The sequence below is a fragment of the Aulostomus chinensis genome, chromosome 6 (genome assembly GCF_037954235.1).
Source record: "Aulostomus chinensis isolate RoL2024-O1b breed Wild chromosome 6, RoL_Achi_v1.0, whole genome shotgun sequence".
Classification (NCBI taxonomy): Eukaryota; Metazoa; Chordata; class Actinopteri; order Syngnathiformes; family Aulostomidae; genus Aulostomus; species Aulostomus chinensis.
This window is the reverse complement of record NC_141325.1, coordinates 12,146,238-12,162,720: the sequence shown is the minus strand read 5'-3', so window position 1 is coordinate 12,162,720 and position 16,483 is coordinate 12,146,238. Positions and strand designations below refer to the sequence as shown.

General features: G+C 38.7%; 1 protein-coding gene across 1 annotated transcript; it reads left to right on the top strand.

The window, feature by feature from the left end:
* Positions 1-637: 637 nt before the first annotated feature.
* On the top strand, positions 638-16,072 carry cep78 (centrosomal protein 78). The gene is made up of 16 exons (XM_086206490.1): positions 638-921; positions 1,958-2,221; positions 2,312-2,493; positions 2,927-2,999; positions 3,076-3,179; positions 3,275-3,449; positions 3,547-3,660; positions 4,198-4,262; positions 4,405-4,507; positions 7,106-7,223; positions 7,398-7,440; positions 7,628-7,771; positions 7,892-7,969; positions 8,872-9,053; positions 11,649-11,823; positions 12,305-16,072. Exons 2-16 carry the CDS (start codon positions 1,960-1,962, stop codon positions 12,920-12,922), a joined length of 2,436 nt encoding a protein of 811 aa, XP_086062616.1. The 5' UTR covers positions 638-921; positions 1,958-1,959; the 3' UTR covers positions 12,923-16,072.
* The last annotated feature ends 411 nt before the right edge of the window (positions 16,073-16,483 follow it).

Here is a 16,483-nt window from a genome sequence, read left to right as displayed (position 1 = left end):
ACAGCAGGCAGATAATTAGAAACCTAAATAAATGACAAATGATTCAACACTGGCCTACCACTTCATGCCAGTTTATAGTATTAAATTGAACTGAAGTTATCTGTTTAATTCAATTTTTGCCAGGCCAAATAATTCTTCCAGATTAGCTACTGTTCCTATTAGTGGTAATATACTTTATTCAGAAAATAGCCTGTAGGCCTATGCAAAATGACATCTGGAGTGGCTAGCCTGCTTTAAGGGACCAAATTGTGTTTCAGCCACTTTTTCATTCACATAACTAGTTGTGATGAATTCTGAGAGCAGAACTTTATGAAATCATATAAAATGAGGTCCAAGAGAAGAATTTCTTTGGAAATTCACAGTAGCTCAAAGGCAAGCTCCAACACTCAGTCAGGAGGTAGATAAACAATCATTTAATATGAAAGATGGTTAAAAAAAACACTATTATGTAGTCAACCAAATTATGAACTAAAACAATTGATTTAGATAGCCTTGCAAATTAAAAATGAATAAATAGCAAACACCCAGTAAGAAGGAATGATATATTTTGCACGACTTTATGTGTACAAGCAGTTTCTCCATTTTAAATATGTGATCTCATTAAAAAAATAAGAACATATAGTTGAAGTTATTGTTAAAAAAACAACAACAACGAAGTGTTTATTATACTGTTATTGTCCAGCAATGTCACAGTATTGACAGCAGACTTAAAACACGTCATTCGTCTCCTGTCCAATGGGTGGCAGCAGAGCCAAGTCAGAGCACCCGGTAAAGAAGAGAGGGAGGCGAATTTTCTTCAGCGGCAGCATTTGAGCGGTCATTCGCCCTGTCAACAATAATAGACTTCAGAAGTTGCCTGACAGCGGTAAAGGGTGTCCACGGAGTAGTGCGACGACGATAAAGCCCTCATCTAGATTTAAGGTATAATCATGGCGTTTGTTTTTATATAAAAGATAAATTCTTCATGAATCTTGATAAATACAGGGGCGTTCACCGCAGCCTGTTGCTGCTGACGGTTGCTAGGAGCCTAGCTTGCTAACGAAGAGCGCTGAAATAACGCTACTTGAGTCTTACGTTATGCTGTTATGTTGGGGCATTAAAAGCCCCGCAATGGTCACTCAAAACGCTCTGCTATTATATAGGGAGCTTTTGTTCGACAGCGGTTCAGTTACCTCCCAACGCAAGCTCGGAACAACTTGCATTTCACTTAGGGACTGTCAACAACTCATGACTTTTTTGAGTAACATAAAATCTTATTTTTCCTCTAATTCTGTGCTGAATAGCCTATTAGTTAAAACATGAGTCAAACAGACTAAATCTGCCTAGAGTTTTGATCGCAAATGCAACTGCAGAATTGTTTTTCATTAGCTGCCAGGTCATGCAACCATACATTATTACTACCAAAAAGAAGCAGCTCTATTTCTGTAACTGTATTGATATCAGTATATTATATGAATATTATACTGCAAAATGCAATTTTGCAGTATAATATTAAAATAAGTAAATATATATAATATATTTGTTTGTTGGTGATTTTCAGTAGCAGTATCTAAAATGAATAGGAATAAAAACGAGGTCTGCTGCAATTTCCAAGTCACAGGAAGGAGCAGTATTTGGTAAAGGCAATTGTATGCCATAAAATCATTTTTAGTTAAATATTGTGGGGCTGCAGAGATGTCCTAACTGTCATATTCTACAGACTCAAGATTTCCACAAAAATCACACCATTACCATTTAAATGTTTTTTTCAGTCAAATTATGACATAAACATGAAGATTCCCTCTAATATTGTAAATCATATCACAATGTCAGTCAAAATATGTACAGTCTTTTTCAAAAAGTCCAAATTCAGATTTATTAAACCTCATCTTACAACCAACAGTGGATTTTTTTGTCCTGCTTATTCACCTTACTTTCATTTAGATAATTTGCTGATATACCTGCTTTTCTTGTTCAGCGATGGTCCAGGATAGTGCTCAGATCCTGCGGCGGGGTGCCCAGGACTTCATGTCATACTATGACTTCGCCTGTGCCAGACAGGAATCAGCCCCTATCCATGCTGTCAAAATTAACCTCCACAAAGGTATTCTGGATTTTAATGGAGACAAGATGAAACTGACAGACTGGCCACCCATACTCAACTCTATCTCCATAAACAAACACCTACACCACATTGCTATAAGAAGTAACAACCAGGCTAACCTTGGTTCTGGAGATGCAGGTGAGGCTGAAATCAAACCATGTGATACCATGTGATAATGAGAGATTTATATCTTAGAAATTACAATGTTAACATCAATCATTTCTCCAGTTTTAGATAGAAGATATTATAGGTCTGTCTTCAAGAAAAAGATCCCAGCCATTCACTCCAAGGACATGACTTTCAAGTTGTGCAAGGCCCTGAAAGAGTGTCTGACTGTTTCTCCCGATCTGAAGACTCTGCAGCTGAATGGACTTCCTCTAAAAGAAAAAGACCTCGTCACCTTGACAAAGGTAGAAATGGATGGAGATGTCAGAAAAGACCGTTCATTTTATTTTGTTTTATGGTATGATTATTTTTAGTTTATATTTATAAGAATTTTGGTCAGTAAACGCAAGTGCAACAGGAAATGATTAGGATATGAGGATTGCTTTTTTTATATCTAATTGCTGGTACAAACTTATCTATTGTTTTACTCTCTCATTTTTTTTATACTTGAGCAGCAGAAAGATTAGAACATAGCAGCTAGTTTGCAATTACTTTCCAGTTTTTTCACAATTCTGAGCTGTCATTATTACCCGCTGATTTGTTTGTTTATGATAAATAGCTATGTTTTCTGTCCTCTTTGAGCAGGTAACATCATTTTTTGATATGTGTAAAAAGATTTTATGTATTTCCGTTAGATTTTTATTTTAAAGATTATTTGGTGTGTATTTTCCATCGCAGGGTTTGGCAAGAAGTGTTTCCTTGGAAAGTCTGTCTCTGGCTAACTGTCCAATCTCTGATGATGGCTTGGAGGGTATGTGTCTCCAGTTTTTTTAATGCCTAATATAACTTTCCTTTAATCTGGCTTATTATCTTTTTATTTTTTTCAGTTATTTGCCAAAGCGTGAAGTACTCGACAAGTATCAAAACAGTAGATTTTACAGGATGCAACCTCACTTGGAGAGGAGCAGAGCACATGGCCAACATCATCAAGGTTTAATATCTCATTTCAAGACTTAACCTGAATACTTGTTTTCAAAACAAATGAAAAAAATCCAGTATTTGCATATTTTGAACATTTTATTTCAGCATCAGGGGATGCAGAGGCATGGTACTGCATGGGCAGAATCTCTGAGGTATCGACATCCACAATTTGAGGGAATGGCAGGTCTTCGCCGTATCACCCTGAACTGTAACTCTTTGATTGGAGACCAAGGCGCTGCTGCTCTTGCACATGAACTGGCCGAGGATCTCTGGGTTAAAGGTGAGGAGGTAGAAATATAACGAGACAGAGAGAAGAGTGTGTATTTGTTGTGTATATTGCCCCATATAACTTGTTTGTTTTGTGGCTTGTTGAATAGCTGTGGACCTACAGAAATGCGGCCTCTCCAATGAAGGAGCTCGTCGTTTGCTGGAAGCCTTGAAAACAAATTCTGCTCTTCGCGTGTTGGATATCCGTAGTAACCCTTTAGTAGGTAAGAGGCTACCACTGCTTTTTTCCCCACACAGTATTACGGAGTATTAAAACAGTAAGTGTGTTGACAGTTTGACCCAGCAGTCTTCTATAGCTACTGTAGCCTGCAGGGAGGGTTAGCAGAAGTGGGTGTGTCCCTGTTTGGTGCTGCACAGTTTATCCAATTGCAGAGTCAGCCTGTGTAATCATATCACTTTAAAATAATGAATATATAAATAAATGCAATTATTATTTTGAACAGAACTGTACAAAATGTTGCAGAAATGTTTTTCTTTTAAAGATATTGATGTATTCTTATTGTGATTGATGCTGTTGATTTGATTATGTTTGAAAACAGTACTGCTCAAATGTATTTTTTTATGCTAATTTAGGTTTGAAATATACATTTTGAAATTATCACTAATTTGTGTGAATTTTTTTTTTTAGAACTAAGCAAGTAGGTTCCTGATACCATTTTTTGAATCATATTGCAAATTGCAATATTGTACACAATACAACAATATGAGATGTCACTAAAAAAAAATTTCCCGCTTTACAGATAAGATCCTAATTAAAACTATAATTGAGAAAGTACTAATGAATGCTGATGGTCCGTCAGTAGAGGTGAGTGTCTGGGGTTCGTACATCTTGAAATAAAAGAAATCTAAACTTAAAAATATACAAGTTTTGGATTTGTATTCATATGTCATATTTGATACAAAGCAGTACTCCTGCTTCTACTTGCTTGTGTCCCGTTTTACCGCAGTACTACTGGATCAAGCCTCCTGCTGCTGCGGAGCCACAGAACGCCTCTGGTCCTAAGAGACGAGCGAAGGCCATCACAGCCAGAGGAAAAGCTTTTAAGTCAGGTACTGAAGCCTCACAGTGTACCATGACAGCACCCCAAAAATTTGCGTTGCTGACCCCATAATGCTCGATGAAATGTAAAAATATTGGGTAATTCAGCACTTATTCATGCTGACAAGAAGATCTAGTACTGTGGCCTTAGAGTCACTGAAAATGTCAGTTTTTTCAGTGTTGAGTCAAGCTGCTTGTCGCTAGTATCAGACAATTTATCCCTGCTATTTTTTTCAGTGGTCCTCAGATCTGTTGAGAACTTCTGCCATAGTTGAAGCACAAAGAAAAAAGTTGGAAAGCCAGCCATCGCATTATTATCTCTGAAATAGTATCCATTATCTCATACTATTCATTTTCTCAAACATTATGGTATGTGTCACACTTGTAAAGATATTCTCTGTTGGGTGATAATCACTCCACATAAAAAAGTCCAGGACACAATGTTCTAAAAAAGTGCTTGTTGTCTTGGATGTATCTCGGAGTCTAAGGCCTGTTTTCACAGTCAAGTCGAGTCTTTCCTCTTTTTAAAAAAAATGTTTTTTCTTAACACAGTGTAGAAAACGGTAGTATTGCAATTTCAGTTACTGTAACGCATGTGGTAATCTTTTCGTTACACTGTGGTCACTATTGTAAGCAAAGAATAAAGAATCAGAATGCCTTTTATTGTCACTGAACATTACAGAAAGTTCTTGTGCAAATCCTCAGTGGTGCGACACAATACAGCATAAAAATATAAAAACCAGACAAGATAAAAGATAGCAAAAACATAAAGACTTATGTGGACATATTGCACCGTGTTGTGGTATTGCACTTTTTGAAAGTTTATTGCACATGTCCATATTATTGAAGAGTCTATTCATCATTTAAGATTGCTGTTAGCTCCTTGATGGCACAAGGGTAGAAGCTGTTCAGAAATCTTGAAGTGCAGGTCTTCTGGCACCTTTACTGCTTTCGAGAGTACAGCAGGGTGAAGAGGTGATTACCTGTGTATGATGATTCTTTAATTATGTTGCTGGCATGTCAGTATCGGGGAACTGTAGATGTCTTCAAGGGGAATGGAGGTGTGTGTTGATGACTTGCGCTGAATGGCCTGTGCTGTGTTGTTGTAGTGCTTTCCTCTTGGCCTTGATGCAGCTTGCGAACCACACCAGGAGGCCAATGCAGAGGATCCTCTCTTCAGAGCATCTGTAGAAGGACAGCAGCACCTCCTGAGAGAGCTTGACTGTCCTCAAGAAATAGAGGCGCCGCTGGGCTTTCTTTACTAGAGCAGTGGTGTGGGTAGACCATGAGAGGTCCTGGGTATGGAGGTATATGTGCCCAGGAATCTGAAGTCAATGACCCTCACAACCACAACTCCTTTTATACACAGAGGAGTGGGTTCCACTCCTCCTTCTTAAGTCCTATATCGGTTCTTTAGTTTTGTTGGAGTTTAGTGCCAGGTTGTTGACTGAGTACCAAACTGTCTGTTTGAAGACTTTGTCCCTGTATGCTGACTCGTTGTCATTTTGGACCAGACCTACCACTGTTGTGTCATCCCCAAATTATTTTGTTAGTATTGTAGGTCTGTGTGCAGTCAAAAGAGTTCACACACCCTTGTAGGACTCCAGTGCTGAGAGTCAGGGCAGGAGAGCAGTTAGACCCCAGCCTGACAGTCTGGGGGCTGATCCATCAGCTCACGCTCCCAGCAACACCAAGTCCAAGCAGTTTATCTGCCAGTCTGCTGGGGATGATGGTATTGAATGCAGAACTCAAATCTGCTAACAGAATTCTTGTATATGAGCTGGGGTGTTCCAGGTAAGTCAGTACAAAGTGATTTGTGTTAATAGAATCCTCTGACCTTTTGGCTCTACATGCAAATTGATGTCGATCAAGGGAGAGTGAGGGTGATGATCTAACATTTGTCAGGACCAACCTCTCAAAGCACTTAATCACAGTTAAAGTAAGTGCTACTGGTCTGTAGTCACTTAAGCTAATGACGTGTCTTATTGGAGACGGGTACAACAGTGGTGGTTTTGGAACAGTGCGTGTCACCAGAGAGGGATTGGAGAAGTTTGTTAATGCCTCTGTCAGCTGAACTGTGCAGTCAGAGGGTGCTGGTGTCCTGGGTGCTGGTGCCGTTGCAGAGCCTTTCTCAGCCACCTCAAAGCGAGCCAAAAAGTGGTTGAGCTCCACATCTAGTTAGCAGCCGCTGCTGGGAGTCAGGTCAGAGGGAGGTATTGGATGCCCAGCCAGATGTGCCGGGGTTCTCTAAAGTGCCGTATTGTTTAATTATTGTTAACTTCAATTTAAATGATTTCCTGATGCGTGTGATACAGTGTTTGGAACCTTTTACTTTTTCTGAAAAGTACATCATAGATTACTCCCTTATTACCTACAATTCATTCATTCAAGTATGCTTTCCAGTAACCATGTACGTGTGACAACAACTAGAATGATTCACTCACAGTCATTATGTACAATGAAATCTTGGAGAGTTTTTTTGGACAGATTACAGTTGTTCAACAACCCCAGGAGGTCCCAGCGGTCTCACTCCCACAGTAAACATTCCCTTTGACTTTGACTTTGACTGTCTCATCATTAGTCATCATAAGTTGCTCTTTCTGCTGCAGCTCTTTGGAAAGGAAACCCTCCTGGCGGGCAGAGTTCAGGTGCCGCACAGCATCAAAAGCAATGCTCTCGCCGCAGATGTGTGCCATGGCGTGCTGCTGCACGAGCTGAACGGCAGCGGTGAGGAGACTGAGCAGTTGATGTGCATGCTAATTCTGCAGTAATATGTAATGTATGTAGTGTAATATACAACATCTGGCTTACATGTTGTAGTCTATTTGAGTATTAATGAGATGTACAACATGCCACAACAGACCCCTTGTAAGACAAACATGTTGGATCCTTCTGTTGCAGAGGTCTTCCTCCTGAAGTTACTGTGATAGACCACAACTTTGAGGTACTTTTTGTGTCAATACTTAATGTTTACATTTATTTAGAAAAAAAAAAATCTGTCAGGTTTTCAAGTTTTCATCTATGGTTGTCTTGACAATAATCTTCAGAATTCAGACAAGAACAGGAAAACTATGCAATGATAATATTAATTTAAACACTGTTTTCCACTTTATTTGGGTCCCTGATTTTAGGGTGCAGCCACAGTGAGGGTTACCATGGAGTCAGAGTCAGAGGGAGATGAGGATGAGCCAAAAGTTGTGGTGGAAAGAGAGCAGAGAGCATCACCTCGCAGTCTCCCTGACAGGATCATTGAACGGGAGCTCAAACACCTGCAGGTCAGTCTGTCTTCAGATTTGAGGTTTTGTTGACACAAGGTGGCAGCCTTGGAACTGAATCCAGTTCTCTTTTTTTTTTTTCTCTCTTATGATTGTGTTGTTGCGCATTACCACCTGTAGATGGAGCTAAAAGAGTGTCGTTTGAAGCTGGCAGAGGAGCGCAGAACCAGACTAAAAGCTGAATCTCGTCTCATGGAGGTGAAGATCATTTAAAAAATGTTTGAGTTATTGTTTTTGAGTTATCATTTTATTTATCTGTCATTGTAATTTATAACTTTTCCTTTATTCATCTGTTTTGGTCTACAGCAATTTTTATTTGCAGCAATACTTACAACTTTCCTGATTAAGCAGGCAATTTCAGTAAACTATGGTCAGTGCTAAACTCACTTATGTTATGTACTTTGAGCTTGTTGAAAAGGTTTAAAATGCCCTGTTGTGTAATGTAAGAAAAGTAATTTAAAACATTCACATCTGCAGATTGAGGATTAGCTATGCAAATCATCAAAATATTGTCTTGGGAATTTAAACTCTTGACCCAGTAGTCTAATATTTTATGTTCAATTTGTTTTTAATCCAGTGGTGGAAAGTTTTTGCTCACATTTTATGCTTAAATGAAATGTTGAGGTATCTGCAGGTATTACAGATCAGGTATTAGCATTTTAGAGTACTTTTACTCTACTAAATTTATCTGATTTTATCAGTCACTTTAATGACAAGTATTTTAAACGTGGCAGACATGTGATGAACAGGATTTACTTTCACATTTGAATACTGTCAGCAACATGACATAACCAACTGCAACAAACATCACCTCAACATGACCATAAAAGGCCAGCGAGGATTGAATGCCCTCAAGTACTGCAGTACAAAACAATTTAGAAGGTATACTTTTATTTTTTATATTTTTTTTATATTAGTAAACTCAACACTACTCGCCTGCTTATACTTTTGTAGTTTTGAATGCATACATTTACCTCAGTTTTATTCAATTTTTTAATCTAATTCTTTATTATCGTAAAGGAACTGTGTGCCTGTTTTACCTCTTCTTTTGTGAATAAACAAGACACTTTAGACTTGTTATTGTGGCTTTTTCTTTGCAGTATGAGTGTGAGAATGCCCGTCTTCGTAGCAACAACTTCTTTCTGTCAGAGGCGCTGGCAGCCACAGGTTCCGTATCAGCACCATCTGCTCCCAGTGCTCTGGAAGATGAGGTCATCATTGAGAGCATCGAAAGCTCCTTCACCAAATTCCATGCTTTCCTTGATCTCCTGAAGGATGCTGGGTGGGTACTTATAAAAATGTATCACGAATAGGTTGGTGTGATGAGACCTGTCTGTTTCAGGTACTTTCAGTTTCAATCTGTGTCACTGGCATCCTGTTTAATGCTTGGGTCTCATACTGGCCTCCACCTAGAAATGTTATCACGATGTACTTCAGTAGAATTGTCTCTCTCTGACTGGTCAAAGAAAGTTTAATTTTGCTTTCATGTTATTACTTTTTTATTGTTCCTCAATCTGATGTTTAGTGTACTTCTACCCCCAACACAGAGATAATTTGGTTAGTGTCACTGGTTAACAATTATTCTGTTTGCAGGAGGAGTCAAAGACTTGAGGATGCAATTGGATTAAATTTGGTCGGATGGTAGATCGATTAGATTTGCACCTTGGCGTACATATGTGCTCTTAAAGTGCCTTTGAGTTCATCTTTATCTTGATTACTATTGGAAGTTTGTCAATGTGGAGCACTCATAATAATTTACCAGGTTTCAGTATGATGCAGTGAAATTATTCAGTTTGCTATTGATTAAAAGATAGAGAGGTTACTTAAGTAAAAATGAATGTAGATGTTAAGATTCACAAATGCACGTATCCAGATTTCCCAGGTTTAGTGGTAAAATGCAGTAACATTTATTATTTTTGGCATTAAACCTGTGATCAGTGTTGCTTTGTACCATTTTCTTACCCTTGCACAGATTTATCTTTTTGGCACACAACACCCACTCACTCCCTCAAATAGGAAGTGCTCCCCGATTCTTGTCTCTCCTCTTTCTTCTTTATGTTCTCCAAAGTTGACAGTTAGTGTAGAAACTGATGTTGCAACAGCAATATTCAGAAGTTGTCAGCACATATGAAGCTTTGGTGTGAAAATGAAAGGCCTTTGTGCAAATTGTGGTAACGGTACATGATGAAAAGCAGCATCAGCCCACTTCCTGTGCACAGAGGAAAAACCATGAGCAAAGTGCTCTTCATGTGTCTTTCTCAGATGCATCAAGATCTGTATCATTCTTTACTGCTATGCCCTTTTATTCTTTTTTACAGACTGGTCTATACACGTCAGGACACTCAGATTCATTATTTAAGAAATGTCAAACTTAGGTCTCTCCAAGACTGTTAGGCAGACCTTGGTGCCTGTATGTACCCCCTGATTAGAAAGTGAAGAATTATAGAATTTTCATTGTCCAAAAACTGCTTAAGTTACTTTGGCTGCATGTGTACCTGTGGGCCTGCAGGTCGCACTTGGGATGTGTCCACTGGGTGCTGGGTTTAACTTGTGCAGGTCTTGAACCCTGCTCTTAACTACTTGTGGGTGGAGTAATAATATAATCATTATTATATTGTATATGCTATAGCCCGAAACATTGTGAGCCCAGGGTATTGCTGTAAAAAGGCAAAATAACTAGTCAGTTCCCCTTGGATGCACGCCACTAAGCTTTTGCTTTTGTTTTTTGAACAGCTCTTCCAGAACTCCCCAAAGAATCAGCAGCTGTTTGAAGTAAATAAACTCAAGTATTTTCTTCTTGTCCAACTTAGTACGAGGGAGGGAGCGTTGGACATCTAGAAAGAAGCTAAAATGAGCAAGTGAAGTTAAAAGATGAATAATTTTTAAAAAAAATTTCCCTAATGTACATTTTTAGTACATGAGTTTATCAGGACAACTCTGTGCCTGCTGGTTTTTGTTGATTGGCTGCAGTGACATAGAAAACCTACATTGTAGATACACAAATAGAAAGAAAATTCTTATCATCTCATGACACACTGGACATGATGACCTGTTATTTTCTGCACTGCACATTTTTAGGGTCTGTAAAATGTAAACATCCTGAGCATTTCAGTTTTGCCATGATGCCTAACCTAAAGACCTGAAAGAGTTACTTCTGTTTTGCTCTCTTTATTTAGGGTTGTGGTCAGTCTTGCACCGATCGAAAATGAAAGTTCTTCTCTGAGAGTTTTGTTTTGACTCACTTTTGTCCCCTTAACTGGATGTCCTGATTTAATCAGTTGGTTTTTTTTTATTATATGGTTATGGTCCTTCTTTTATAAAGGGTTTTGTTAGGATGTTGAGTAATTGTGAAAGTCATCACACAGCACATTAAATAGGTGTTTGCCTCCGGTATTTGATTCCCTGGTCCTGAAGCCAAGTGAAATGAGATTCATTCTGACAGGATGAGTTTTATCCAGCTGGTTCAAGATGGCGGCGCACACAGTTGCAGCAGCTGGGAGCTCTCTTCATCCATTTCTACTCCCTTTGGATCCAATGTTCTAAAATTAGTTGGTTGTGTATCTTAGTGATACTTGATGACCTCAAAAGAATGCACCAGTAGTGAACTGACCTCAGTCTGAAGTCTTTTGTTCTACATTCATGACTTGCTCTGGCTGCTTTTTGAACATTAAGCTTCAAGTGCTGGATTTTAATAATGTCACATCCAAAGACAGGCTGGATCCCAGTGCTTTCCCTAATGCATCTAATATGTTGTCCTCAATCATCTGAAAAGATGTGACCTCAGCAGCATTTCATTCATGTGTAAGATAATTAGTGCACAGCAAACCATAGATCTTAATTATTTATTTATTTATTTTTGTCCCTCTTCTTTTTCCAGCCTTGGTCAGCTTGCTTCCATGGCTGGTATTAACAAGTCAGATTTCCAACCTCTAGGAAGACCACAGCTCTCTTCTACCATGGACCGAATTGAACATGTGGATGGACCAGCATCACCGACTAGAAGAGGAGGGACCTATCAGGACGTTCTGACGAAGGCTGATGGTTCATTTTCGGTAAGGACTCGGCAATCTGTCACAGATGAGAGTCATCCAGTGTCATTTGACTTCAGCTTTATACCAATAAAGTGACTTGTGATTGTGATGGACAGTTGAGTGTGTCCTGTAATTTGGCAACACTTACACAGAAATTCTTGCAGATGGAGGCCACATACACATTTACATATTCAGCTGTAACACACTACATGCACGCACTTGGAATGTTAGCTGGCAATTCCAAATTGAGCGTTTGTTTCTGAGAGAGGATGGACCTTCGTCAATTATTTTTAATCCATTTTTCAAAAGCCGTGTCAATGGATAGACAGATCATTTTCATTAATATGCCTCAGATAAGGTATTTAAAAATGACCATTATTAAGCTCAATAAATCTGCCAACTGACTAATTCGACAATCACTGTAATATTTAATCTTTGTCATTAATAGTAAAACAGTTACAAGCTGTTACCCATAAATACTTCTCTCTGTCCGACTTTTTAGGTCGCCAATGTCTTGTCGGCCCACCCTGATGGCTTGACTGACATCACCCCTCCTATACGTCCATTCTCTGTCGGAGAGACCGCAGAGAGTAAAGATAGACTCAAAGATGTGACCTTCGATCAGGCTACAGGAGGGTCTGGTGTTGGGGGAGACCAGGAGCTAGATCAATTTTCAAAACCTGATATCCAGCGTGACTCTGGTTCTGAGCGCAGCTTTTGTAGCCAAAAATCATTTGAGAAAGTTTTTTTTAGTCAAACTGTTCAGAATCAACCAAGTCACCGGCAGAGCCACAGCAGCTCTCTCCGCAGCCACTCCCATCATAGCAACTATTCCTCTGCAAACAGCTTTAAGTACAGCTACAGTCACAGCGACGCTCCCCAGAGCAACAGGTCTCGTGGTGGATCTTCTGTCAGATCAAGTGTGAGTGACATTTTAAGTGACAAGGCAGAGTCTGTTGGATCAGTGGAATCAAGGAGCAGGGGATCAGCGAGACTCGCGACTGTTGGTCAGTCTGGGTCAGACGGGTCAGAGGGATCAGAGGGGAAAGACTATCATGGGAAGAAGCCTCTGGGGCACATTCGGTCTCTGGCTGGTTTGGGAGGCCAGTCATATCGTTAGACCGTCTAACCAGAGACATGAATTCTCAAAAGAGTTACAAAAGCTAACAATGGATACACTATTTTGTACTTGAAGTTTTTTTTTTTCCCTCAATCTTAAGAAGACTTGCGTCATTGTATTTTTAATCTGTTTTTCAATATCGGCAGAAAGCTTGAAAAGCTGAACTGCAGGTCCTAGAATTTTTACATTTCAGCATCCATGTGGAGAAAATAGAAATAAGAGGGGCAATACAATGCTGTATATGTGTTGTATTTTATAGGTAGATTGTACAGTAACGCCAGTTTCCATTCAAATCCCTAGATCGATTTTTTTCCAAATTTTATCTTGTGTCTTGAGTAAGTTTGTCAAACAAAAGAGGAAAATTACAATCTCAAATCATTTCATGTGACCGTTATTAGCTTTGCTTTTCTTTTTCTGATTTCTGATTCAATTTTTTGAATATCTTTCTTGCATATCAAACAAACAGAAATAAACTGACATTTAGGATTTTTTTTCCTTTATTGAGTTGGTACCACATAGTCACGTACAAATAAAGACAATAAACTAAAAGATTAGATTTTTTTTAAGCATTTTTCTTTCAACTGAAAGCTAATAGGGTTTTTTTTCCAATGCAAGAAGCACCATTAACAGTGCATCAACATATTTCATTTATCCTCTTAATGTCATCTCACCTCAGAAATGTTTTTTTTGCGGAAATTGTCACTGATAATATTCTCACCAATTCTCTGACATCCTCTGCTCTAAATATGCTGACCCAACATTCAGATTAAATACAGCGATACATTTTCAAGCAGTTTAAATTGTTTTGTGAAAAGTGCACGATTCCAGTGTAAAGAAATTTCCTGTAAAAAGTCGAAAGTCATTTCTTACATTTTTTTTTTTTTAAACGCCGTGCAGAAAGTTCACCAACGCACCAAAATCAAAATAAGTCACGGAGGCAAGATGATCGCCCGAATATGGAAAGCTGAGAAAGTTAAAGGACGCGCGAAATGGGAAGAATAACGAGTAGATTAGCTGCGTCTGGCTCGTGAGGTTTGAGGTCATCATCAGAGAGTAAATGCTGTAGTGGACTTCACTGCCCTTCACACCATTAGTTTCTCTCGATTAAGATTATAAAACATTTATCAGTATTAGTAAATTTGCTTAACATGGCTTTTCTCTTAATAGCTGTGAAATTTACTTTTTTTGAAATAGAACATCTTGTGACTGACGCTCACTTTCTTATGGTGATGCGTTTTGTAAATATATTCTCATGTATTCCAGTAAGACCAACAAGCTTCCGATAATTCAGTCCAACTCACAGACATGAATACTCACCCGTTAATTCATCCAGATTTGATTACTGCTATCCTTTGGTGGTCCTCAATTCTGTTGATAGGTTTATATCTAAAACAATTTTTTTCCTTCGTAACCTGTGCTGATTAATACTTTTAAGCTGCTTGTGATATCTTACAAAAATACGAAATGGCTTCAATCAAAATGACCCTCAGCTTTCCAGTCATACTGACCGCAAATTCTGGGGAATTTTTACATGTCAAAACTGATCTATTTGCAAATTTGTTTCCTGTTACTCAGTGTTCTAGTATCACAGCATTTCTAAACTGAAGAAATGTGCCTGTATAAGGCCTACGAGAATACAGGAAGAGCACCAGTGGTTGAATACACCTTCACGCAATCGTGATGAATCGTGGTCCAAAAAGACCTTTTCCCATGGACTTGGGCTGTTTTCAAGTATCAAATCCTCCACAAAACGGCTTGTATAAAATTAGGGCTCAAGCCATTTGATCCACCACATTTTGAAGGTCTTGAAGATGTGCAAAACTTATATGGTTTTGAGTTGAAGCCCTGCCCTCAGATATCATGGCAAACATGAAAACCTCTGAGTTAATGTTAATCTGGAATGTCTTTGCATGTGACCACATCATCAGACACCTGCAGCTGCTGCAAATGAGGAACTTACGATCAACACCGAGCATCTCTCTAGCCGCCTGCATAAAAAAAGGGGTTTTCTGCAGTGTAGAAGTCTCAAGTGTTGACTCATGCTGAGGACAGCTCGATGGTGCATTGGACAGAACTGCGGCCTCTCATCAAGGAGGTTTTGAGTTGAAGCCCTGCCCTCAGATATCATGGCAAACATGAAAACCTCTGAGTTAATGTAATCTGTAATGTCTTTGCTGACATTAAACACTCCTGAGTCCGCTTCTGTTCTGTCTGTCTCAGAATCGGAGAATTATTTGCACTGTAACTTCAAACCATGTCTGAGACGTATCGTGTCTCTGCATTAACAACCAACATTAGCTAATGATAGCAAATCTTACACAGAGAGCTGATTCAGTTCGTTGACCATTTGACTTGCTACACACTTTCTTCAACACAAAAAAGAAAGCCTATACGGTGTGTGTGTATATATATATATATATATATATATATGTATATATGTGTGTGTGTGTGTGTATATATATATATGTGTGTGTGTGAGTATATATATATATCCCCATCTTGCAACTGGTAACATCATCAGAAGATGTTGCGAATCAAGCAGTTTACAGGAACCGTGATAAGTTCTGTAAATTGATGGGTGTGTGAACTGTGGTTTCCTTCTGTTGTTACGTTTTTAGGAAGCGAATACTTTCAGTTTCACCAACTGTGTGATAAATAGTTGATAAGGGCGTAAAGAAAAATTAAAACACTCATTTTAGTACGGCACTGCAGTCACAGAAATGTGAAATTAGAAAGGAAGAGCTTTGCCACCCTTTTGTTCCAAGACAATGTGTTCACGCTAAAGGATGTTGATATTACAGCATGTAATAAATGTTGGCTGTATGTTTGTTTTCATATCAATGTACTGAGACCGTTTTGATAAGTAATTATCGAAGAGCTTTGTTCGGTGTTGTGGAAGACTCTGAGACACATGCTTCTTTGTTATCATCACGGCACACACCCCCGCACCCTGCTCTGCACTCTCAGTCTCACAGCTGCTGCACCAAGGAAGGAGGTTGCAGACATAAATTATGATCTCTACATATATGTTGATTATTAGCAGCATGAACAAAGAAGAGAGCGTTAATGACGAAAAAAGTAATCAAAATAAATGAATATCATGCATGGTAATAATTTTTTTTTTTTAAACTACTGCTACAACATACAACACCTATCTTGGCCTGCAAGAGATACTATGGGGGAGGGGGGGGGGGTACAAAAAGAGTTGGTGTAAGCCAAGTGAAAAATCTAAGTTACATATTTTATAATATATAGTTTTTTAATTATATATTCAGAGTATTCGATCAGTATGACAGCTCAAATGGTGTCGAAAGGTCAAGGCTAGAACGTGATCTGCTAAAGGTATTTGGTACATTGTTAAGTCAAATAAAAAGAAACAGAGCAAACATTTCTTCATCAACTAATCAGCTAAGAGGGGAGGAACCACCTGTTTTACAAGATGGAATCAATCTAGAAAAATTCCTTTTTCTGATAATAGCTTCCTTAATGAGCCTCTATTTGGCCTGGCACACGGTCATCTAATAAAATATAATAATAAAAAAAAGTGATCTCAGCTGCAAA